Below are 25947 nucleotides of genomic sequence, written 5' to 3' on the forward strand. Positions count from 1 at the left end.
AAGGGCTGCGAAAGCACCATGGCTCTGGCTGGATTCTGAAACAATGAAGTGCATGCTATGCAGCACGTGGCCCTGGGCACCATGCTCAGAGGAGAGGAGTAACTCACGGCCTTCTCACCTCCACAGGCATACCACAGTGCATGTGTCCTCCTCCTCTTCCCCCTTCTACCCCTCCCCAGAGTTGGGTGTGGTGGTATGTGCTTGTAATCCCAGCATTCCTGAGGCTTACTATCAGCTAAAATAGTCCTAACTAGATGTAATCAGTGGTACAACATTTGCCCAGCGTAAGCAAGGTTCTGGATCTGATTCTGAAATCACTTTGGGTTTTCTGAGACATCATATGAGGAGTTAGTTGATGCAGTAAAAACCCAATTTTAGTAATCCCACAGCACTCCTAAGGAACAATGCCTCTCTAAACAAGCATTTTGAGAAGCAGAGTTTTCCTACACATTTGGTTAATGTGTAAGAAATGTGTTGTGATATTATTTGGACTAATGTGTCGGTTATTATCCAAAAGTCACAGATATCTCTACCTCTGGCGTGTTAAGCCAACTTAAAGAATGATTATAACTTTCTCAATGGCTTCAACTTTAAGTCTGTTAAAATTTGAGTAAATTGTATGAGAAATTAGACACGTTGAGCAAAAAGCTTAAGAAAACCAAAAGGCAGACAAAGGCAGAGAGAGAGAACTCCACAGGACATTAGCTACACGGGCAACAGGTGGAGTCCGCCTTTGACAGAATCTCTCAAGTCAGGTGCCAGCGGAAGGTGCCCTGTCCCCTGTAGGAGCACTGATGATGTGGAACTGAGCAAACACGCCCCCAGGATTCTGTGCTTTTCTGTGATCTAGCCTTGATAAAGCGCTGTCACCTGGGAGAGAGGGAAGTCTGACTAGGGATTCCAGGTTACCAGGCCAAGTGATGTGGTTTAGTCACTTCTCCCAATGACAACCAAAGAGTCACCATGATTTTCCCAGATGACACATGTCATCCAGTTAACAGATATGGAATCGAAATGATCTTATGAAAAGGGGGAGCTCATAGGTCCCGTGGAGAGAGCTGTGAATTATGGGATACAAAATAAAGGAAGAGAGAAGGGAAGAGAGACACAGTGTGGGAAGGCTTGCATGAGGAAAGCAGAAAATGTTCCAGTCATGGCTGTAAGACTTTTTTAGCCACACGTCATCAGAGCCCTCCAGCTGAAGGACATTCTAGAAGAGAGCACCTAGGGTGGAGTATACGTTTACCAGCAGGCTGGGCCAATCTCTCCCCAAATTACCAGCAACCAAAGTGTGCTCGAGTGAGGGCAAGCTCCTCCCGGTGGCCAGGGCTCTGCCATTATGTATAAAGTGACATTTGAAAATGATACCAAATATTTACTACTTATGAGGGTCTACTTCTAAATTCTCATATTTCTTTCCTCTAAACTTAAGGAAAAATTTCATCACTACAATTAACGAGTTCAGTTTTAAATTCTGCACTAGCTCCATCCTCAGTACCCATATCAAGGCTAAGCACCTTGGCAATGAAGCTCTCCTGCTGCTCGTGCCTTTTTCTGAAATAATCTATTGTTATTTCTGAATTTTTAACTTTGTAATCTTTAGTTGACTTTTTACTTTTGAGAAACAAAGTTCTGTTTCTCTTAAAGTGACTAATTAGAATGACATAAGATTTTATTAATTTACCAAACTGAAATGAGCATTTTTCTAAACCCTTGAATAAAGGAGACATGTACTCCTATATATTAAAAAGTTGACTGTGAACCCAAGATTTAGCTGGGCACCTGAGACTAAGACCATGCCTCCCATTTCATGACGTTGCTGAGATAATGGCAGTCAACCATGTGTACAGCAGACGGAGGGAACAAGAATTTGTTCTGCATTGCTTCTAGAGCAAAAATCTAGGTCTGGGAGCACAGCGGTTTGTTCCAGAATGCTCCTGAAGTTCAGTGAGGCATCTCTGAGCAGCACACCATGATCGGCCCTTTGACAGATTCTATTGTGGCTCTCAGAACAGGATGAAGTCCAGGTTGTTGGTTTTTTCCTTTCTTACTCGTTTTCTTTTTCTTTTTCTTATAAAGAGTACAGCATTCCTAATAGGCAAAGCGGCAATCCTGCAGGCTTTTCTCTCTTATTCCTGTGCTATTACATTTAATCTGTGTGCTTTTATAACTTTGTACTTACGCCCACAGGCTTTTGAACAATGGGTGCCCATTCAATAAATCCAAGAAATAAATGACTTGATGACGGTAAGTGCTTTGAACTCATTGGGCAGAAGGCTCTACAGAAGTAATATAGCAGTAAGGACACTGGGATAAAAGCAGAAGGAAAAAAACCAGTGTAAGCTTTTTGAGTCGGCACACGCGCACAGGCATGCATGGTGCTGTCACCCTTTGTCAGACAGCACACCACACACTTCCTTCACTGGCACTTGGGGCTCAAGTCTCCTCCTCTTCTGTGTTTTGATAGGAACATTTGTCAAGGGAAAACACACTTCTACTTGCATTATAGGAGTATTTGTTTTGAACTGTGTGCAGGCTGCTGGGCACTGTAGGGTCTTCCATAATCAGCCCTCCACTTTAGTTGAGACAGGGCCTCTCACCTGAACCTGGAGCTCACTGAGTTGGCTAGATGAGTCCCAGGGACCCTTCTTTCTCCACCTCTTCAACACTGTGTCTTGATTTTTATTCAGGTTCTGAAAGTCTGAACGTATGTCCTTGTGCTGTGTGGTTGGGTCTTTAGCCGTTTCCCTTGCTGTTTTAGACAAGCCTACCTACTATAATTAGTGCCCACACAAGAACTTCATAGAGCATGGTCAACAGCAGCAGCAACAGCAACAACAACAGAAGTACAGAGTAAGAAAGGCTAAACAGAAAAGTGAGGAGAAAACTTATGCCAGTCCCTATTTCTTAGACTTCGACTAAATCTACTCCTTGCAGCGACCCAAGCATTCATTTAGCATGAACACCAAACACTCCCAAGCTTAAGTGCTGCCTGCTTTCCTAACCACAATGGACACGGTTCCACCCTCATACTCAATGTTCAACTCACAACTGACTCTTTCAGATAGGCTGTCCTTGTTAGGTTCCTATTGATGTGAAAAACCACAACCAAAATCAACTTTGGGAGGAGGATTTGTTCCATCTCCGGCTCTGAGGCTGTACTCCGTCATGAGGGAAGTCAGGGCAGGAACCTGGAGGCAGGAACGAATGCAGAGGCCGTGGAGAATGCTGCTCACTGCCAGCGCAGCCTCATTTCTTATAGCACCAGCCCGGGGGGGGGGGGCACTGCCTATAGTGAGCTGGGCACTCCTCCCACAATTGGCAAGCAAGAAAATGTACCACAGGCTTGCCCATAACTAGTCTAGTGGGAAGAGTTTTTCAGATGAGGTTTCCTTTTCCAACGACTACAGTTTGTGGTCAAGCTGACATAAAACTAGCCAGCACAGGGGCTGGAGAGATGGCTCAGTGGTTAAGAGCACTGACTGTTCTTCTGAAGGTCCTGGGTTCAATTCCCAGCAACCACATGGTGTCTCACAACCATCTATAATGGGATCTGGTGCCCTCTTCTCGGTTGTCTGAAGACAGCTACAGTATACTTACATATAAGTAAGTATACTTATATAATTATGTACTTATATGTACTTATATAATAAATAAATCTTAAAAACAACAACCCCCCCAAAAAAACTAGCCAGCACAATTCGCCTACCTGACATTGTAGGGGGGGGCTTGAGATGCCCCCAATTCCTTTGTACACTTAGCTCTCTATCTAGCTTTAGTTTTTTTTGTTGTTGTTGTTGGTTTTAGATTTATTTATTTATTTATTTATTTATTTATTTATTTATTTATTATATGTAAGCACACTGTAGTTGTTTTCAGACACACCAGAAGAGGGCATCCGCTCTCATTACAGTTGTTTGTGAGCTACTGCATGATTGCTGGGATTTGAACTCAGGACCTCCAGAAGAGCAGTCGGTGCTCTTAACCACTGAGCCGTCTCTCCAGCTCTTTCTATCCAGCTTTAAAAGGCTGGAAACTCATAGTCCACTTTTGTAGGGTAGAACCCAAAACTTTGGACATACAATGTGATTTATTAGTGATTTATAAAATGAGAATTTAAATGATTTTTTTTCCCTCTTGGGAGTTGGGAAACAGATTTCTATCATTATTCACATATGGAGAATATAGATTTTCTACAGTCCATTTTTTATCTTTGTAGTTCCCCTTTGTGAAATTGTAAATTCAATTTTTTTATACAGTTCTCAATGTAATATGCAAGAATGGAGTATGCAATAATGAAACAGAAGGACTGCTGTGGGTTCCAGAAGAGCCAGTGCTCTACAGTAAGACCTTGTCTCCAAACACAAAACCAAACCCAAACCACATCAGAAAAACCAAAGAAACAAAATAAAACAAAACAAAAAACAAACAAACAAAAAAACCAACGACAACAAAAGAGACACCTGTGTGATCACCTGTTCCCTGTTTCATGTCCAGTTTTAAAGCAATCTTGTTAGAAGCAGAATCCACTGCCCTCAAGTTTCTAGTGAGGAAGGCATATAACTCTATCATCAACCAGCAAGTATATTCTATTCAATAGGTCCTTTTTGATATTTAAATTGGTAGCAGACCTAGAAGCTCAAACAGATTGGCTTTTTGTTTGTCTTTTGTTTTCTGTAAAACCACTTCATAGGTGGGTGTGTCCTAGCTGGTATGAATGAGATCTGAAGCAGTTTCTTTTGGAAGCCAGAAGCTGCGCTGGCTATCACTGTTGGTTATTAGCTCTGAGGCTTCTCCACAAGGGAGTTTCCCTTCATTCATTCTGTTACCTGTAGTACTGAGGGTCAGACTGAATGGGCTTCCAGTGGAAGGGTCACTGCTGAGGTGATCAAAGCTAGTTGGTTGGGCTGGTCACTGCTTTTGTGAGTTCAAAGACTAGAAGTAAAATGGCCAGAAGCAGCTATAGATATGAAGAAACAAAACCCACACAGATCACCTCTACTCAGGATCAAAGGGTTCTCCTTAATTGCTTTTATTTTCCGTCTGTCCATACTGATTTCCCGCAGACACTCGAGTTCCCAGGACTGTGGGGAAACGACATTATCGTATGTCTCCATTGCCTGCCTTTTCTCACGCAACACAGACATGCATCTTCAAATAACAAAGCCAGAGCCTCTGTCACATGCCGCCAGTGACATCATCTGGTCCTCTTTCGCTTGTGTGTGTCACTATGATACAGCTTCCTAGGGACTGAGCCACTGAGGTGCCTGGCTGCTCACCAACTGCACTCACTTGTTAGGCTGCTTCAGAGTCAGGTATAGCTCATCAGCTGCCTCACAGGATAGGAGCTACCCAGAGACCCGAGCTTCGTTCCTGTCAGTTTGAATACACTCCTTCACTCGTAGGCAATATTACCAACAAATCTAGTTTGTTCTTCAACTCTTTTCCAAACTCACAGGAATATCTCAGAGTATAAAGTGATGAGGGGAGGGCAGTGTCAGGACCCGTGAGCGGCAGAGCCAAGGGTGAGCCGGGTGCAGGTGCCAATAAAAAGCCCCTCAGCACAGGGAAAACTCAGTGTGCTCGCACCCTGACCTGGCACCTCAGCCTCCAAATCGTGAGAAACAGTGTTTATTGTTGAAGTTACTCAACCTGTATTTGTTATGTCATCCCGCACCAACAACGCAGGCTGAAAACTCGACCTTCCAGAGAATCACGAGGCATTCAGCATGCTTGCCAACACTGTGTGCAAAAGGAACACCTTACACTTCTTAGGGCCTCTGGCAAAGCATCAATTTAAGATTTCAGAAAATACCAGAAGAGACTGCAGGTTATTCAAATGCACCGAAGTAACTTGAGTCTGCCTGCCATGCTGAGTTAAACAGATGGGCTGGGCACCCTCACTGGAGCACTGGAGGTTCAATTCTTGAATAGTAGATATCTGGAAGCAGCTGGTGTATTCACAGACACAAAAAGTTGACCATCCAATAACAGAATGGACTCTAATTCCTGTCAAAGCAAGAATGGCCCGCTTTCTTACTTCCTAAAGTAAACTGTCCCCATCACTGAACCCTCGGCATTCACAGCTTAGAACTCAAGGCAGTCATGAGTGCATTAAGTCGCCAAGGCTTTACTGGGAATGCACTGACTTTTAAATAACTCAGAGAGTCTACTGGACAGATGCGATTCAGGGTCTGCTCCACACGTCTACGGTGATCCTCAAATATTCCTGCAAGGATTATTCTTGTAAGAAATTTTCAGAAATCCATGAAAAAAAAACTAGAACTGAATTCTCAAACACAATTTGTTTTCAGAAATTAAATCAACCAAGGAAAAGATTGAATTTCCACTCATACAATGAGTAAGATTACTGGGTTTTTTGGGTCTTATTTGGAGAAACTAAAATAAAGTGCCATTTCTAAAACATTTGTAGCTTTGACTATAATCAACTGTAATAATAAGATACCAGCTCAAAAAAATTCTTTTCATTTAAGCCTCTTTTGTAATACTGCTTTTTAATAACCCTCATAATAGCCGAATTAAAGGACCCCAACAGAAATCATTCATCCCACATAAAACAAACATTGCCTTTTCTTCTTAGCCTTGCTTTACAAGCTACATTATTTCCAGATGACGCTGGAGGGGACTACGGTTTCAAGAATGAGATGCTGAAGTGGACAGCTGCTTTCTATTTGCCATGTAAATCAAGGGTAAATCAAAGAAAATTCCAAATGGTAGGGCTCCCCTCCCCCATTAGGAACATCGAACTGAGGCAGAAAGGGAGAAGAAAAAGCCATCAGGATGCACGCAAACAGAAAATCAAAACGGGGTTTCCTAACTAAACAAGGGAAACTTGGAGACACCACCGGGAAAGGTGTTGCTATACCAGTTCCGTACAGTTGTAGGTAAGAAAACTTTCCACTAGAATGGAAAGAAAGGGAAAAAATAAATTGATTAGGTTTTTCCTTTTTAAAAATCCAAATGTACCACACGTTAGTGCTGGGTTTAAAATTCATAGTTTTTTTCCTATGCTCTTTAAACTTCACTTAGAACATTAATTAATCACCGCCACAGTCCATGCAAACATGTCCTACTTCTCTTTAGAAGCCACAGGAAGGAACATTAAAATTATTTAAGTATTTTAAATGATCTTTTAAAAATCTTTAAAAAGAGCCGTCTACCATATTCCTGCAGAAGCACTGGTAAAGCCCCCCTCCCTGAAGACGTCCTACCTCGCAGCACAAGCCCGCCTTGCCTGTGGGACTGGTTCTTACGCACACGATGGGAGCATGCCAACTACACACTCCCAAATAATAATAGAACCAGGATCATCCTCAGAAAAAACGGAACTTATGATTCCCAGCCGCAACAGGACATTCGTATGGAGGACTTGCCTTATGTTTAAGTCAGGTAGTTTTTAGTTAGGAAATAACTTTTTATCTGACTTTTAAAAACAACTGTATAATATAGGGGGTATGGGAATATAGATGTTTTAAAAAGGAAATATTTCATTATAATATTAAAACCATCAGTCTGACTTCTGAGTATACACCCAGAAGAAATGAAATCCGTCCCTCAGAGTTATCCGCACCCTCATATTCATATTCACTGAGCATGATTCCTGAGAGCTGAGGCGGGAAGCCATCTAACTGCCTCCCGATAGATGACGAGCTCACTAGCAAGTGCTGTGTGTACCACAATGCGATGTCACCCAGCATAAACAGGAGTGTCTGTCCTTAGACACAGCCTGGGCGTGAGCTATGTGAGAGAGACAAGGGCTGTGTGACCCCCTTTGTATAGAACTTCGAGCTCAGCTCACAGAAGCAGGGGACGTAGCTGGCAGATGTTTTGAAGAAGGCATGAGCTTTCTGTTGTATGACAAATGGGGCCTGTTGATTTAGTGTGTGGATGAGGATGTGGACTGTACTTAGGAATATTGTTAAGTGTACCTGAGATTTGCTAAGTGAAGAGATCCCCAATGTTCTCTCTCTCTCCCTCCTCCTCCTCCACTCCCCCACGCACAGAAGTACACGGCATCCACAACCACATGAGGTAATGAATAAGCTAATTTGCTTATGTGGCAAACATTTTGCAGTGTATATTAAACTATCCCTTGTTTATGAATGCAGAAGGGATGAGAAAAACTGATCAGCAAGCCTGTGATCTGTGCTATAGGCAGAATCTGGCAGGAAAGGATCTGGCACAGCTTAAGCAGCTTCTCAGGAACAGAGTCATTACAAAGGGAAAAACAAGTTTACAGCGAGAGACCTTGGCAGCCGCCGCCCTCGCCAAGTGGTCTAGGTAACCGTGAGCAGCGGCAGTGTGGACCAGCACTCCGCCCTCCCACATGCTGCTGGTGAATACTCTGCCCAAGAGAGACGAGCATTAGCACGACCACAAGAACACACCACATGCAGGCTGAGGGACAGTCTCCACATAGCTCACTGGCGGTTTAGCAGCATCAAGCACAGAAGGACAAGAAATACCGTGGAGACATCATGGAGACATGGCAAACAATTCAGTGAGACCCAGGAAAAGAATGAAGGTTTAACGTTACAATGTGTGTTTTAGTTATTTCTTAGTTCGGAAAAATTTGGCATGTTGACCAAGGGGAAACTGAAATATAAGGAGAAATTCTTAAACAACAACAAAATCACCACCACCACCACCACCACCACCACCACCACCACCACCACCACCACCATCACCACCACCCCTTGGAGCCAAGCCTCTGGGAGCCGGGAGAGGAGGAGGAGGAGGAGGAGGAGGAGGAGGAGGAGGAGGAGGAAGGGAAGCAGGAAGAGCCAGTCAGTCACTAGTGCTGATCATCCCATCCCAAGACCTCGCCTATGAAGAAAAACGCAACCCTTTCTCTTCTATCTGACTTCCCCATGCTAATCATTTTAATTTTAATTTTAAAAGTGTATTGTCAAATGTGTATGTAGGCCAATCTAAAGTTAAAAAGGATTTATATGATGAAGATTATTTCTCACATAAGTCTCTATAAAAATTAAACTCTCTTTTTAAGAAGTGGAAGAAGAATGCAATGCATTAGTTACACTCTGCTGAGTGGCCCCCTACACCCCCCACTCCTCCCCCCCCCCCCCGTTTTCCTTTAATGATGGGGCAGGAGGAGGCGCACACACGGTGGGCAGAGGACATCTGTGGGGGCTGGCTGTCCCACTCTGCAGGCTCTGGAGATGCAGTTCAAGTGGTCAGCACTGCAGCAGGCACCCTTCCCCGCTGAGCCACCTCTCTGGAGCCTGACCAGTACTTTGGTGATGTGTGTTTTGCTGGTTTCCTTTTGCTCTGCAACAGTGCAGAGAAGCACGTACTCCTTTGTGCACCTGTGAAGCTCGCTAACACTTTCTACGGTCAAGCTGGTGCTTACAAAACACATTTTACTTCCTTGTAAGTATCTGATTCTTTGGTCCTGCTACTCCACTCTTCCAAAGGCTATTCTTAAAAATGATTTCACCCACTCAACAAGAGGGAAACCATGCCTGGTCCTGGAAACCTAGGCAGCTACCCAGGATTAGTGAAGTCTTGGAGGAGAACCTATCATTGCCACGTCACTAAATACACTACATATTTGTCCTTAGACCCACAGTAAGTCGCCCTCAGCCCTCATCAAGGAAACTCTTGATTTGTAACAGATGGAGAACATTACAGAACACCACAACATCCTAACACAGAGCTTTGGAGCCCAGTCTCAACTGATATATCTACAGCACAACTCCCAAAACCAAGGTTTAGGGATCGCTGTGGAAACGGGAGGGTGTGTGGGGGTGGGGTGGGGTAGGGGAGGTAGGGTGGGGCTGGAGAGGATTTTAAGAGTCAGAAGTAAAGGGTCTTTGTTGTGAGATTGTTTCCTAAAATAATTATAGAAGCTATACCCATGGTGTCTCACTAGCATGGCTGCCTAAATATGGCTGGAACAGGGATGACAGCAGTAGGCAGGCTCATGTAGAAGGGGGTGCATGAGGCCTCAAGGCACGGAAACCGAGGAATGCCGAGTGCGGAGAAATGGTCTTCCCCAGGGAAAAGCGCACCTATTGGTTATCCGACACCAAATGGTCAGTCCTGAAAACATACCTACAAGAACATTACACAACCTGAGCAGGCTGCATTTACGTATATAGGAACACACACACACACACACACACACACACACACACACACGTAATAATAACAAAGAAAAAAGAGGTTATGAATTTGAAAGACAGTAACAGTATGTGGTAGGGAGCAAAGAGAAGAAAAAAGGTGGGAAAAGATGTAATTATCATTTCAGAAAAACTGAAAAGATGGCTTCCTCAAGGTCTAACACACCACAGACATCACCAATGCTTTTGCTGTATCCAGACTTGGGCATCTACCTCAACTGCATCTGAAAGCATTTTCAGAATCCCTGAAACACCAACTCAGGGTCTACCAGGAGTCCCATCCCATTCTGCCTCACACCCCTAGATGTGGGCATTCACTGCTTTTCCAGGCCTTGCCTGTTCTAGACATTTAAATGAATGGGGCCATGCAGTTTGTGATCCTGTTTCTGGCTTCTTTTACTTAGCACAGTATTTTCTAGGTTCTTCTGTATTGAGGAACACATCTCTCCCTTTCTCTTCCTTGATGACTAACATATTTTATTTAGTCCTTTACAAGTTGATAGACATTAGGCTTGATGGTGAGGGAATGGTTCTATGAAGATTCACATGCTGAGGTGGATATATGTACCCATTTATTCGTATCTTATTAAGAATATAATTGCTGTCTCTTATGCAACTGAATCATTTCCCAAATGACTGTACCTTCTTTCACATTTCCACAAGCAGTCTGTGAGAACCCCCTTTTCTTCTCATTGCTAACACTTACTATCTATCTGCCTCTAGGCGTCCTCGAAGATGTGAAGAGGTAGCCCACCATGATTCTGATCCACAGTTCCCTAATAACTAGGGATGTTTTAACAATTTTTTTTAATGATCTTTACTATTTCTACCCATTTGGAGAAATGTCTATACACTTTCCTAAAACTGCAACAAAAGCTAGTCTGCATCACAGACTGACAAGGAGCCCAGTGAGCTAAGCAATGCCACCTGCTGGGGTGGTGGGGTCCTCCACAGGGTTACCTAATCTAGCCAGCAGGTGATGAGGGGAGGTGGGGGACTGTAGAGGCAAACAGCACTTTCTCCTGCGCATCCTGCACTAACCAACCTTACAGCTCAGTTCTGGAAGCAAGGGAGCTGGAGAATATTGCTTTGCTGTCTGATGGGTGTGGTGGCAGGGAGGTGGGTACCAGTGAGTCTCTGCCAGTGCATCACCCACAGTCGTCAGCAGGCGAATGACTGGCAGCCTGCCAGCAGGACTCATCCTTTGCTCTCCCTGGTCACCCTGGCTTGGCTTACCTCTGGGGCTTCAGGGCAAGGTGGGCATCTGGTCAGCCTCACAAGGACAAGGAGAGCTTGTCCTTGCGACACTTGTCCAAGACACACAGAATAGACCTGTCTTAGGTATAAAGTAACACTCAGTTGTCCCCGCACAGATGGCAAGGCTCTCTTGGTCTTGCTGCTCACCTGTGGCTGGTGATTGGTGGCTCACCTGGGGTTCCATGTGCACCCCATGCCACACCTAGCCTCCTCTTGCCAGAAGTGCTTCCTGTCACTGTCAGTACAGAGGCAGCTTTATTCTCTAACACCTACAAGCCCAGAATCTCCCCCCAAACCAAGGGAGGCCTTCAAGTACTCTTTTGTATCTCGAAAGGCACAGAACTCAGCTACAAAATGTTGCATTTGTCCTGTCTTAAAGTGCTCTGTTTGTATCTTTACTGGTGAACTGTATGCTTTGTCCTATCTTAAAGTATGACACTCATACCTTTATTGATAAATTGTACGCTTTGCACATATACTCTGGATATGTGATTTGAAACTATTTTGTCCTGTTCTGTAGCTTGTGGGCTATCGCTTCACTTTAGTTTTTGAGACAGCCTCCTTATGGCCCCAGCTCTCCTGGAACTCACTATACAGACCAGTTGACCTCAAACTCAGAGACCTGCCTGCCTCTGTCCCCCTAGTGTTTCTTTCTGTCTTTATTTTCTGCCTCAATGTCTTACTTGAGTACTATAAAAGTAAAGGTTACATTGTATTTTCTGGCAGCAGGGTTTCAGGTTGGCTCTCAATTCATTATACACCTGACGGTGACCTTGAACTTTGGGTCCTCCTGTCTCCTCCCTGCACCTTCCAAGTGCTGGGATTGCCAAGTACACCATCCCAGCTGGCTTATATGGCACTGGAGACTGAACCCAGGGCCTTGTCAATGCGAGGCAAGCATTCTATCCAAAGTTTTAAATTGTGACCAAGTTCAAACTACCCAATATTTTTTTATTCTTTGTGTTTTTGCTATATCTAAATCTTTGCTTAATCCAAACTGATGATTTACCTTTATTTTCTCTAAATACCTTATGGTGTTTGGCTGCTATGGTTAGGCCAATGGCAAATTTGGTTTCCTGCTGTGTATGGAATCAGACTGCGGTGGATACGTGGTTTTTGAGCGCCTGTATAAGCTGGATACCACTGCACCCAACACACACCGTATAGTGTCCTTTTCAAAAATCAAATCAAAACACGACGCAACAGGATCCAGTTCAAGTATCAGCTCCCTTTAGAACTGTCTCTTTGGACATTTGTATTATAGATTTATAAAATCTACTATCTATGGAATTTAACCTTATTCATGCATTTGAAATTCTTTATGTGCAGGAGCTTGTACTGTTCACTTCAGCCACACTGAGGTAAGTCCAAGAGAGACGATTTGGCGATGTTCTAGTCCATGCTACTTTCTTTACAGTGAATAAAAATACGGTCGGTAACCCCGAGCAAGCCTCACAAGTGAAGACAAACACATCCCATGTTTCTGGATGTACCATTATGATCAAGAGAATTGTTCCATGCATGTGAATAGCACATTCTCTGCCCAGCCAAGGATAAAGAACAAACACAAGAAACGTAAACGATAGATTAACACAGAAAAACCTGAGTTGAAATTTTGCTGGTGTAGGAATCAAATCAGGATGCCCTTTACTATATTTCAAAGAACACCGATGTTTAAGAGCAGATACAAGTTATATAAGCAAATGTAAAAGACATTCCCTTCGCGCTATCCAATGGGGGACAGGGCAATGCACTCAATGGGAACGAAGCATCTGGGGTTCTAGGCTGAATGGTGCTGACAGGCAAACAGGACTTCAGGAAAGCAAGTTTCAGGAGCATAGCTTGGATTTTCAGTCAAACTGAAATCCAGGAGACCCGGGAATAAACTCAAACAAGGAGAAGCTCAGCCACAGTCAATTTGTTTTGAAGTAAAAAGAAAAAATGCAACTTCTTAAATTGCCAAAGAATCAAACTAACATACAGATCATATAATAATTAATAAAGAAATTTAATAATGAAGCACAGAAGTTACCCATGCTACCACATATTAAGAACAAATCTTTAGACAATGGCCAAATAATTCTCATTTCATACCACACAGATATAATAGAATGTAAGACTTCCAACCCAGGGCATCTCCAGTGGATCCCAGTTTACAGAGTTGGGTTTCAGCTCATATGCATAAGGCCAGGCATGAAACTTAGTTGGTAAAATGCTCACCTAGCAGGAAGCCCTGGGTTCTAACCTCAGAGCCCCAGAGAACAGGTGTGGGGATCATTTCTGTAACCCCAGTGCTCGGGCTCGGGCTCAGGCAGTAGAAACAGAGGCTGCAGGGAGATTGATGGTAACTAGGCTAGAATCCTTCCTGTCTCCTCAATCTCCAAATCCTTTTGTTCTCAGCCTTGTTCTGTTTTGTTTTTCAAGACAGAGTCTCTCTGTGTGGCCTTTGGCTATCTTGAAACTCACTTTGTAGACTAGACTGGCTAGGAATTCACAAAGAGACACCTGCCTCTGCTTTCCAAGTGCTGGGATTAAAGTTCACACGTCACTACCACCCAACAACTTCTGATCGTTAAAGTGCATTCAATTGTCTGGGCAGAGGACTAATTATAGCATATAGACAATGCATATTTAATTGGTGTGTGTGTGTGTGTGTGTGTGTGTGTGTGTGTGATGTGTGTAACAGATACATATTTCAATGGTTCTCAAAGATTCTGGTCTCCGCAGACATATTTATATATTTTAACAATCAGATGCTCTGAAAATACTGTTTTCATGTAGCTTACACACATCAGTATTTAACATGGTATAACTTAAAACCAAGAGACATTAAAGACATAAGAATACAGAAGTACTTAAGCTGTTACCATCAAGTAGCCTCTGGACAGAATTCACATTCTGTAATGAGAGGCAAAGTAAAACAAGCCTCCGAAGAGCAGGGGCTCATCCCAGCATGGCCTGCTCAGCACTGAGCCTAACTGCTGTCTACTGCGCCTGCTGACTGCCCTGCCCAGATCCTTCTTCCGAGGACCACCGCTGGGGTTTCTACCTGTGTTTACTTACTACCTGAGTGAGATGACATATTTGGCCAGACAGAAGATTCACAAGCTGTCTGAAAGAACAAACAACAGCATACTTTCTGTGGTTCTGTCCAGAACGCAAGTTAGAGTTTTCTTACTTCCAATAGTGGCTAAGGTGATTATTGGAGCCATGGAAAGTGCCTCTGTGAAACTGACAGGATCAATAATTAAAAAAAACATGGTTATAGTTAAAGCAGCTACAGCTTTTCTGCTATCTATATTCCGGCTGTTATACATGGTAAGTTGTCTGAATGGTACCGTGGTGCTTTTAAAGGCCGTTCAAAGCTCCTCTATGATTCCAGTAACTGAGTCAAACTGTGAAAGCCTCACAGAAAATGCACGCGCGCGCACACACACACACACACACACACACACAGGCGTGCCACAGAGTGTCAGCTATCCTTCCTACCACCCCCACTGCCCCCAGGGTGCACTCTACAGAGGACTAGAGTACAGTCTTTGTCTCATTTTCCCTTAGCAGCAGGGCAGTTCCCCATTATCTAAAACCTGATGGAAGGGTTTCCTGTGAGGTGTTTAGACAAACATGGTTGGACTTAAGTACTAACACTAATATTTTTGTAACTTGCCATGTTCTTTTTATGTTGTTACTCAACTGACTTGAATTATACAGTGTAATGAGCATAAACATTTTCTTAATAAACTGAGAAACCTCTACGCAGACCCTGAGTGTTCTATGTATTAGGACAAGAAGGAAAACATAGGCTTATTTTTAAGTACTTATTAAAACTCTGCTAATGTGGTCCTCCAATCTGGTGCAGAGAGCATACATTTGGGACTCCAGAGCTGCAAAGACCGCCCCCCCTCCTCTTTTTCCAGCTTTGCAAGCAAGCCATCTGGGGCAAGTCTAGGACACAGAATTCTGTGGCTATTGTCAAGGACACTTAACAGGTTAAAATTCTGAGGAATTAAAAAAAAAGAGGAGCATACCCACTTCCTTGCTAACAGTTCTATTCTATTCACTATTATTGTGCGTGTAATGCATGTGTGGGAATGAGTACACCACAGTGTATGCACGACAATGCCGTGGACCTGCCTCTCTCCTTCCACTTTACTAGGGTCTGGGGGACTGAACTCAGGCCCTCAGGCTTTTGCAGTCAACTCTTTACCTGCTGAGCCACACTGCAGGCCCACTACCCTTCTCTCAAATCACCTATGGGATCCCTGGCACAGGTAGTGATTCAGCTCCAGACATTCCTGTTCTGTTAGCTCTGGGCAAAGGCAGCAAGACTGGCAGGGAAGGTGTGGGTCGAAGTCTAGGTGTGGGTGGTGCCCATTGCTAGGTCGAGGGCTGCAGGGACGGGTCACAGTGAGAGTTCCCTGGGGATCCTAGGGAGTGGGGCTCAGGACTTACTGCAAAGTTTACGGATGAAGAAACCCACTAAGTCAATAAGAACTGAGAGATTCAATAGAGAATTCAAATGTGCATCACAAAATGGGTTCTACCATTACAATCATACACAAAATTGGCAAGGACCATTAAATACGATCACTTCCTCTAAGAAACATCAATGTTGTACTCTGTGATTAATGGGAAAAAATATTAGGAGGACGTTGAAACTATATAAATTCAATACGCTTTTGTGGAATAAATACATAGTACTAATGCATGATTCAATAATATTGTCTAAAGAAAAGTTTGTACAGATGAACCAAATTCAAGCCTCCCGCCAACACTTTTTAAGGTAGGCACTGTTTACATATCTCTGTACATCTCTTCTGTTTTTGTGTAATTGGTTGGAGAGGGTTTTCATTGATTCACTCTTGGGATTCCTGACTGATTCGCTGAAGATGTCTGAGGGCGCTTAGACATGGGCAGACTTGGAGAAGTCCAGTTGCTCATGGCTCTAATGGCACAGAGGGAGGGACTGGTGACTGGAACAGGGCAGCTACTCACATAGTCTGGGAGAGGGGCATCGCTGCAGCTCAGGGGGCCTCTCAGGGACTGCGTGGCTTGCTCCAGAACCTTGTTGTGTTTTTTAGACAGCAAAGAAAACAAACTGAAAAACATAAGGAAAAGCCAATTACACCGAGAAACCCAGCCCTCCTTCTCTAGGCCTAACTAACGTGGACTGACAGTCCCATAGCACAGCAATCATTCTGAAATCTCTGTGACAGTAATGTCAGGAGCAAGGCAGGTTTATTAAGGGGGCTGCTGCAAAAGCAACCCAGTGCTGCCAGAAGCATGCCAATAATTCTTTTCATGCCCATGGTACCAGGAGGATCAATGACACGAACTTGTATAGCAAAATAGAGTAAGGGGGATATTTAAATAATAAGGGTCTCACTGAAAAAGTTTCACAGACTAAAGTTATATCTTAAGCACAGGAAAACTTCTCAAAAGATCACTACCGTGAAAAAACAGGACAGAGGTAAGAGAATCCAGGACAGGAACTGGACTTGTGGATGACAGCCTTGGCGTGCGCCACTCTACGATGCTCAGGCAGGTGGACCTTCGCTGCCTGCTCTTCAAGTAAGTATGTCGGCTCAGTCTAGTTCTCTAGTGTTACAGGACCACAGGTATGCAAGAAGACATTTCTCAAGAAATGTGATTTTATTTTTTAATTAATTACTTAAGTTTATTTGGAGGAAGGGTGATTTTAAGGATATATGTATATATATATGTATATATATATACACATATATATACATATATATGTATATTTTTTTAAAATGAGATTTCTACTTCTAGTCATGGTGGGTTAATTGGTAACAGATGAACTCCCCTGTAGCAATCAAGTAAAACATAGAAGAGGCATATATATAAAACTACTGTTTTAGGCAAATCTGAAATATAAGATTATGATTCCTGCAGTGAGCAGCCAGCACTGGCGAGTTTCTCTCCAGGGAAACGGTCTAACCTAAACTATGGGTCAGAAACGTAGGGCGGAAGAAGCAGGGCACACTGACGTGCTGGGAAGACAGGGGTGAGAACTTGGGAAAGCCACCACTTGAGCTTGCAGAACTCTACACTTAGAAAGGAAGAAACATCTAGAAATCCAAATGTCTAGAAAAGTACTGAGCTGTGCCCGTGAGACCAAGAGCATGTACAGCAAACTGCCAAGGGGTTACATGGGGACAGATTTATAGAAAGGAAACTGGTGGTATAGTGAGAACTACAGATGATCCAGCTAGCCGGTGGACAAAAATCCCTGTCCAGGTGGCAGGTGAGGTCTTGAATGGTCACCCTAGGAATGGTTCAGAATATGGATTACTGTGACCTAAGAGGCATCGTAATAAAGATAGATATAAATGAATGATTTTCAAAGAATAAAGGTGACTTACATTAAACATAAGAGGTTAATTGTTCCAACTAAATGACAGTAAGTGGTTTTTTTCTCTTCTTTTCTTTTTTCTTTTTTAAGACTGGATGGATGTCAAGACCCAACTACAAGCTATTTAAAAGAAACTCTTACAAATCTAAAACCAGACAGGAGTTTGAACTATAAGAAATCTGGGTGGTCATGTTGGCTGCTGACAGAGAAGGCTGAATGAGAAGAGTATTACTATTAGAGATAAAGAGAAAGATATTATAGTAATGAAAGCCGTTCATTAAAAAGACATGGTTCCAAACGTGTATGTCCAGTACTAGGGCCACAGAAGGTATTTTATGCACACACATATAAATGCTCTAAGGAGTAAATGTGTAAAGTCATATACCCTAACAGTAAATCTACTGTCGCTAATGAATAAAAACTCTATGGGTTAGAGGAAATCTTAAAAATAAAGGCAATTCTGACTCTATATACTTTCCATTTTAACTTGAGTATAATAATCTGTAGTATTTTTCTAAATGCTAAAACTATGGTTTTTATTATTAGTGATGATCTTGTAAATAGAACATTGATTTGTGTACCAATTTTGAAAGGCCCTAATTATTTCAGATGGATCAAATAGGAGAATTTGAGAAGCTGAGACCAAAAAGCACTCATTCTAGGTGAGAGGACTTTTTTGTCTATCCTTTTTCGGTTTTTGTTTTTGGCAACACTGGGGACTGACCTAAGGGTCCACATAGCCTGGACAGTGCTCCATTACTAAGCTTGCCTTAAACCACTTCTCACTTTTAGCCCCCACCTCCCCTCGCCCCGTGTGCCCCATCCTCCTCTCTAAGGTCTGACTACTTGGCACTAAACCCAGAGACTTACGCATGCTAGGTAATCATTCTCCCACAGGACTGCTCTCCCAGCTTCAAATTGTAACTAACATTCTTGGCTCTTTAATGTGGTTCCTGACCTTGCAAGGCAACCACATCACTACTGACCCACCTTCCTGGCCCAGGCTGGTTGAGACTAAAGCAAGTGTGGTGGTCAGTTCTAGCACAGGACACACGTGGCCCAGTTCAGAGGCATAAACTGGACACCTCCAAAGGGAACAACGATGGAGAGGCTTTAGAGGAGCTTGGTGCAAGGGGAGGGACCAAGAGGAAGAAAGCATGGCCTCCTGTTGAAGGTGCAGCTCAGCAAGCAGGGCTGTTCTCTCAGCTCACAAACCAGGGGGCGTCCGAACTCGCATCCCCTTCTCTCTGTGGAAAATCATTTGAAATGGTTTCCTTTGGAAAAAATAGGCCGGTTTGTTTGTTTACTTCAGAAGAGAATACTAGCAATCTGTTTCCCTTGTTAGGAGACCCAACATGGGAGTGGGCTGCACTCCCGACATAAGGTGCTTCCGCTGAGCGAGGGAAGATCTGCTGAGTAAGGGTATTGGGTCCTGAAGCACACTTCTCCAAGAAGCCATGCTCACGGTTTCCAGCTTTAAGAAAGTTCGTGCAAGAACAGAGAACGTGAGGTCTCTTCCAGTTCTATCATGAATGAGACACAGAATTCACACTCACGCGAAGTTGTTATTCTCATATGATTTAACAGGCTCCCCCACACACTAGAGCTACTGCTTGCAAAATCTTGTGTGCGCTTTTTTTAACATTCTAATTTTGGGTTTCATTTAGCATTTTTAAGGCAAAATGACCTAAATTTATAGGAGAATGACTTGCAAATTGCAGAGTGAGAAAAGTAACTTCTGCTTAAGCTCTGCATTCCAAGTGCTCAGCCCGCTGGGTGCTAGTTAGAGCAGCAGAGACACAGGGTGACTACACGAACAGGAAAAGCTGATCGCAAACACAAGCGAGGCTGACCCTCAGGGAGACTAACACCCAAAGCACCCTTTTCAAGCCAGAGAAAGAGGACCTTTTCTTTATGTATAACAATATCCATTGTAAACTGGACATTTGGTGGGACAATGAAACTGCCTAAAGCACAGGTCTCTCTTCTCTCTCATCACAATGTGAGAGCACGCACGCACACATGCACACGCACACACGTTCTTCTGGTAACACTAGATGCGTAAGGAGCAGATTACTGTATGATCTTTGGATGCAGGGGCTGGAACACTATACACTTAAAAAAAGGTCTTATAAGAAAGAATATGCTATCCTTGAGGAAACAAGAGCCGCTGCCAGGAGGCAGCACTGCACAGGATAGGCGGCATGTAAATAAAAAAATGTGTGGTCAGTCCAAACTGGGACGTGCTGAGAAGATCACAAGCTGGCGCAAATGGCTGCTGCTGAGGAGCACAGATGGCAGGAGAGGGGACCAGAATGAAGACAGTCTGAAGACAGACTGTGAAGGGATGCCCGTGGCACTTCCAAACCCCTGGGCTTTGTTCTAGACCGTCGCGGAGCTACTGCAAAATGCTCGGAGACACGGTTCCCGCCCAAGGAGGTCAAGTCCAAGGGGTAACTTTTGAAAACAGAGAACATTCTGCCAGAATGCTCTCGGGGTGCAGCGGAAGGTTAGGGACATTCCACAGAGGAAATCAGGCTTGGCTGTAGCCTGCAAGTTAGGAGTTTGCTAACTGGGAAATAAGTGAGGGTGAAGAGAGACCCGAAAGGCTGAAACAGAATGCAGAAGGTGTGCTGAGAGGTCGCACAGCTAACAAAGCGAGCCTGGAGAAATCCATGGGGTGAGGCGGGACAAGAGAGGGAGCCAGTGAGGGCAGCGGAGTGAGAGCAGCGGCCATGGCCCGCCTTCCTGGAGGGCAGGAGTGGCATGGGAGGCAGGTGAGACCTGGCCTGCCCCTGATGGGGAACAGGAAAGGGTGATTGATGCCTGACTGCTGCCTGCAGTAACAACTAAGAGTTGGCCACGCAAGTCAGGCAGCAGGATGGCAAACAGACAGAGAAGCCAGCAATGGGACAGAACAGCAGAGCCCACGTGTGCACAGTGCTGGGTGTGTGTCACCTCTTATTACTGAACACAGAGCTTGGATCTCACCCTGAGACCCAGAGACGCCCACGCCAGCAGGACTGTAGTAAGAGACAGAAGTGAAGAACTGTGTCTGGTAGTGAGTGGGTAGTATCTCTCCCTTCTGTGTCTCCTTACCCTTTACGGCGGCCACAGTGTCCCTGCTGTGAAATCCCATGATACCGGAAGAAAATCTGAAAACCGCTGACTGATCGAGGAAGAATCACTAACTACTGTTGCTTTAGAAAGATTCCTCTCTCCTGGAGGGAAAAGACAAGAGAACAGAAGCAGAAGTAGCCAACCCTAAGGGAACACTCAACTGAAGGCAGACTGGAGTGGAAGCTGACAGGAGCCATTGGGAAAGCAAAAGACAGAGGAGAGACTGAAAGAAAGGAGCCCAAGAAATTGGGGTTTTCCAGAAATCCCTGGCTGATGAACGGTTAGGGACAGGGAGACTTGGGAGGACAGAGCCACCAGCAACAGCAGCAGCTGTGGGATGTGCAGTGCAGGCCCTGTGCCAGCACCGCCCATCCCATAGTCGGGAAGGTGTGTCTGACTGCGACCCATGTCCCCTCCGCCCATTTTTAAAGGGATGACACACTGAAGCAACAAGGGTAGGTCAAGTAATCTCCCTAGGCAGACAGCAGTAAGTGGCAAGAGTCGAGCACAGGCACGCTAGTTCCTGAATCTGCATGCCCGACAATTCTGCCAGGAACACCCCCCCCCCTCAACTGCCACCCCCAACCCCTCTGGCAAGCTGCTCAGAAAGACCACTGGCGACAGAAACAACCAGTATTCAGAAGACAGTGAGGGGACTTGGTGGGGGGAGAGGTGGGGACAACCTCTTCAGAAAGAGGTGGATCACCCACAAGACAATGTGTGAGCGCCATCACCGGCTAAGAGTAAAGCCACAAGCAAGCAAAGGCAGCTGGTCCTCCTCCTAGTGCCAGAGGCAGGGACCCCGCAGAGCCATTTCAGGGAAGGGAAAGGGTGTCAAATGGGTAAGAAATGGAACCAAGACCCCGGACTTGCTCTAAGGAAGAAAGGAACCATGGCTTCCCCACTTACATGGGGAACAAGAGGCAGGAGCTGGGCGGCAGAGGTCTATGCATGCCCTAAGGCATAGCTTCAGCACCAGCCTTCCCATCCCTCTGGAAGCGATGTCTTCCCTCCCTGCCTCTGACAAACATCCCTCCTCTGCTCACTGGGCATTCAAATCTGTTCTTGTGTCCTCATTTTCAAACACATTTATTAAGGAATAACTTATGCATATAACACAAGGAGTTTTGAAAAACATAACCATGCACATAATCCATCAGAATAATCAGGATAGACAACAACGCTACTTCTCCAGAAGTAGCTCCACCGAGCCTTTCCCAGCTGGTCTCTTTCTGTAATGGACCCCGCTTCTGTCCAGGCAACTACGGATACACGCTTCTGCCTCTCCTAGACTGTCACACATATAGACCAGACCATATGCCTGCTCTGAGTCTGCCCTTCTCACTCAGCAGGGTGCTTTTCAAATCTGTTCATGGTTAGGCATCCGTAATTCATTCTGTTGTAATGCCCAGCAGTCTCCTATATGGACAGACCTCAAGTTTCCTATTCCTTAGTTGCTTCCAGGGTTGGGCTATTTTTCTTTTGCTGAACATGTATTGCTCTGTCTCTTGAGTCGAGTCCTGCAGGGGTTGCTGGACTGCCTGGCCTTTGCTGAACTCTGCTGAGCCACCAGCTCCTCCTCGCTCGCCATGTCACTTGGTATTTCAGTCTTCTTAGTCTTGGTGTCCTGAGCACTGAAGAGCATCTTCCCTGTGGTCAGCTATGCAGTCTTCTGCCCCCTGAAAACCGAGCTACTTTTCTTCTTAAGTTGTAACAAGTTTGTTTCTTTATATACTTTGGGTATGAGCCCTTTGTCAGATATGTAGAGTGTGTGTGTGTGTGTATGTGTGTGTATAACATATACATATACACATATGTATGCACACAACACACATAATATGTATATCTTTTAAAGAATTTTTTCCCCTCAAGATAGGGTCTTGCTACGTAACTCTAGCTATCCCAGAACTTACTTTGTAGATCAGGCTGGCATGGAACTCTGTGAGATCTGCCAGCCCCTCCTCCCAAACACTGGGATACACTACCACAACTAACTTAATTTAAAATTTGATTAAGTGTGATGAACTTGCTAAATTCTAAAAGAATGGTTTGTACTTTTTACGTCTTGTCTTTAAAAAAACCAAACAAAGTCTAACCCCTAACCTCAAAGCTTTTCTCCTTTGGTTTCGCCTGCAAGCTCTGCATCTCCACCACTTGTGTTTAGGCCTACGACCCATTTGCACTGCTGCGTGTACTATGAAGTGAAAGTCAAGGTCTGTCTGTTCGGCAGGGTGGAGGAGTGTGGGCATTTAATTGCTTTAGCACTGAAAGACTATCACTTCCCCAAGGATTATCTTCTCGCCCTGGCTGAAATGCATTGACCACATTTGTGCTAGTCTAGCCCTGGGCTGGCCCACTGCTCTGGGAGCCCCCTGCACACTAATACCATACGGTCCTGACCCCTGCTCTACAGTAAACCTGCGATCAGGCAGGGGAGTCCTTCAAGTTCTGCTTTCTTGTCAAAATGGCTTTGGATTATTTTGGCTTCTTTGTTATTTCATGTAAATTTTATCATCAACCACTGGTACTAGTAAATGATAAACTCTGATTGGCACCATACTACATATGTTCATGACTTCAGAGCCTTACTGTGGCCACAACTCTCAATTTCCAAGGAGATGATCATCCTGCTTAGGTCTGCCTTTTAACAACAGTTTACACTTTCATTTTATAGATCTTATGTTTACATAACATCTGTCTCTCTCCCCCCTCCCTCTCCCTCTCTTTCCCCCTCCCCTTCCCCCTCCTCTGCTTACTTCACCGGGTGGGCTGCTAACTCCTAGCTCAATCATCTAGAGGTAGAAGTTCAGGTGTGTGCCACTGTGCACAGCCAGTAATGGCCTCACTGAACCCAATTATTAACTGTAGTTCAATTTTTGTAGATTCATTAGAATTTTTAAACCGCTTATTTTTATTTTATGCTCATGAGTGGTTTGCCTGTCTGTGTGTCAAGTGCACATGTCTGTGTAGAGTTGTAGATCCCAGAACTGGAGGTGCAGTCAGTTGTGAGCTGCCGTGTGGGTCCTGGGAGTGACACCTGTGTCTTCTGTGAGGGCAGCCAGTTTCTCACCTCTGAGCCACCGTTCCAGCCCCTCTTTAGGATTGTCAAAACATGCCAAAGACAAGAGCAAAGAACTTAATAGAATTAAAAAACAGGTTCACATTTAAAATTTATAGTTTGAATTTTAAAATTTCTTTCTCTTGACAGTGCTGGCTAGGATGATTCTGAATCAATGTGAGAACAATTTTTTTTTTAAAGCATCTAGGAACTGTACAAAAAGACAGGTCTTACAAGGCACACACCTACCACCTGACACTGCCGCTGTGGCCTCTCCTTCCTTTTCCCAAATAGTCCCATTCTATTTCCATGTCTCTCTCTCTCTCTCTCTCTCTCTCTCTCTCTCTCTCTCTCTCTCTCTCTCTCTCACACACACACACACACACACACACACACACACACATCTAGAGTCTGTGTCTAGTTTGTTTTAACATTAGGATCTCCAATTGCATCTGCTTTCTTGCAAGTGAAATGAAGTGGTCAGCACCCTTAGCCGTCAGAGCTATGCAAATCCAAATTACACTGGTATTGTACCTTGGCCTAACCAGCGTGACCATCACAAGAGAAATAAATGCTGGCACGGCTGCCTGCCATTGAGGAACCTGGGGGGGATGAGAAACTAGCTCTGTGCTGTGTGTAGATAGCACCATGCTTTTATCCACCCCTTTGTTGCCGGATACTTTGGTTGATCCCAGCACTTGGCCACTCTGAATGGTCCTGGAATACCCAGGTGTGCAGGCATCTCTATGGCGTGCTGACTTCCGATTCCTTTGGTTATATGCTCAAGCATAGGGCAGCTGGATGATAACTTGGCAGTTCTATCTGTAGTTTTTCAGGCACATTCACACTGTTTTCCACAGTGGGTGAAGTAATCTTCATGGCTACCAATAGGGCATATGGAATGTACACTTTGGAAACGTGGTGAGATCTAGGTTGATGCCAACTGTCTCTCCTACCGGGAGAAGCCTTTTATGATTTCGGCAACTACGATTCTGCTCTCTCCTGAATGAGTCACTCTTAGACTGTAAGTTTAGAGAGTATTCTCCTGAAAAAAGCAAGGTGAGGAAGTTGGTTGGGAGAAGCTTCAAGAAGACCACACCCCCTGTGGGTATGCCAAATTTGAGATGCCCACCAGTTAGGCAAGTGGAGAGTTCAGGAGAGAGCTGCTGAGTCTGGACTTAAGGCAGGTACATGCCTGTGGGAACTGTAAATACACCACCTGAATTTAACATCAGGGCAGTAGATGGGGAAAGTCTGACACAAGAAATGGGTGGACATTAAGAGAACTGGATGAACTCAGGCAATTAGGATGAGAGGTACAGGTCCCAAAATCAAGCCCGACTGATCAGGCTTCCATTCCCACACCTGGCCTTCCTGTGTTTGCTTCCAGAAGCAGAGAGATGCTTTAATGAACGGTGGACCAGAGAGACCCCTGTATGCACGAGCCGCTGAAAAGACCGCAGCTTGGGAGCCTCTGGTTGTACCTGCCTTGTGGACTCAGAGAGCACCATCATCCTGCTGAGGGGTCGGGGAAGCTGGACAGCGTTAAGATGAATGGATCTACAGAGCTGACCTCAGAGAGCCCAGCCGGGTACCCTAAAAGTCATCAGCCAGCCAGTGCCCCAAGTGCACCAAACTTCCAACCCGTTCTTTCAGGCTACGTTTTAAAATAGAAACTCCTTGCCAGCGGAGCCAGAGAGCACCACTGACCCGACAGGGAAGAAACCCTGCAGAGCATTTGTCTAGCCTGTGAGGAAAAAAGTACAGCGGTCTACAAGCCTGTAAGGAGCGGCATACAGAGAAACACCCAGGAGCAAAACCGAACTCTCAGGAGACAGACAATGGAATCAGAAATGATAAATTTAATGGTAGGGTTAGAAATGAATTTGAGAACAACAATGACAAAAAGATAAAGACACAGAAAAGGCAGCAGAAAAATAATACCTAAGAATTGGATCACACAGCTAACATAAGGC

The 25947-nt window shown here is 44.6% G+C and overlaps 1 protein-coding gene across 3 annotated transcripts in view; it reads right to left on the reverse strand.

Moving 5' to 3' along the window:
- Dym (dymeclin) overlaps positions 1 to 25947 on the reverse strand; it is a 262686-nt gene that overhangs the window by 78587 nt on the left and 158152 nt on the right. For all 3 annotated transcript variants that reach the window (XM_052155709.1, XM_052155710.1, XM_052155711.1), the window contains one exon: positions 16416 to 16518. In XM_052155709.1, coding sequence (XP_052011669.1) covers positions 16416 to 16518 — 103 coding nt within the window. The remainder of the gene's footprint in view (positions 1 to 16415; positions 16519 to 25947) is intronic.

This window comes from Apodemus sylvaticus, chromosome 13 (genome assembly GCF_947179515.1).
Source record: "Apodemus sylvaticus chromosome 13, mApoSyl1.1, whole genome shotgun sequence".
Taxonomy (NCBI): Eukaryota; Metazoa; Chordata; class Mammalia; order Rodentia; family Muridae; genus Apodemus; species Apodemus sylvaticus.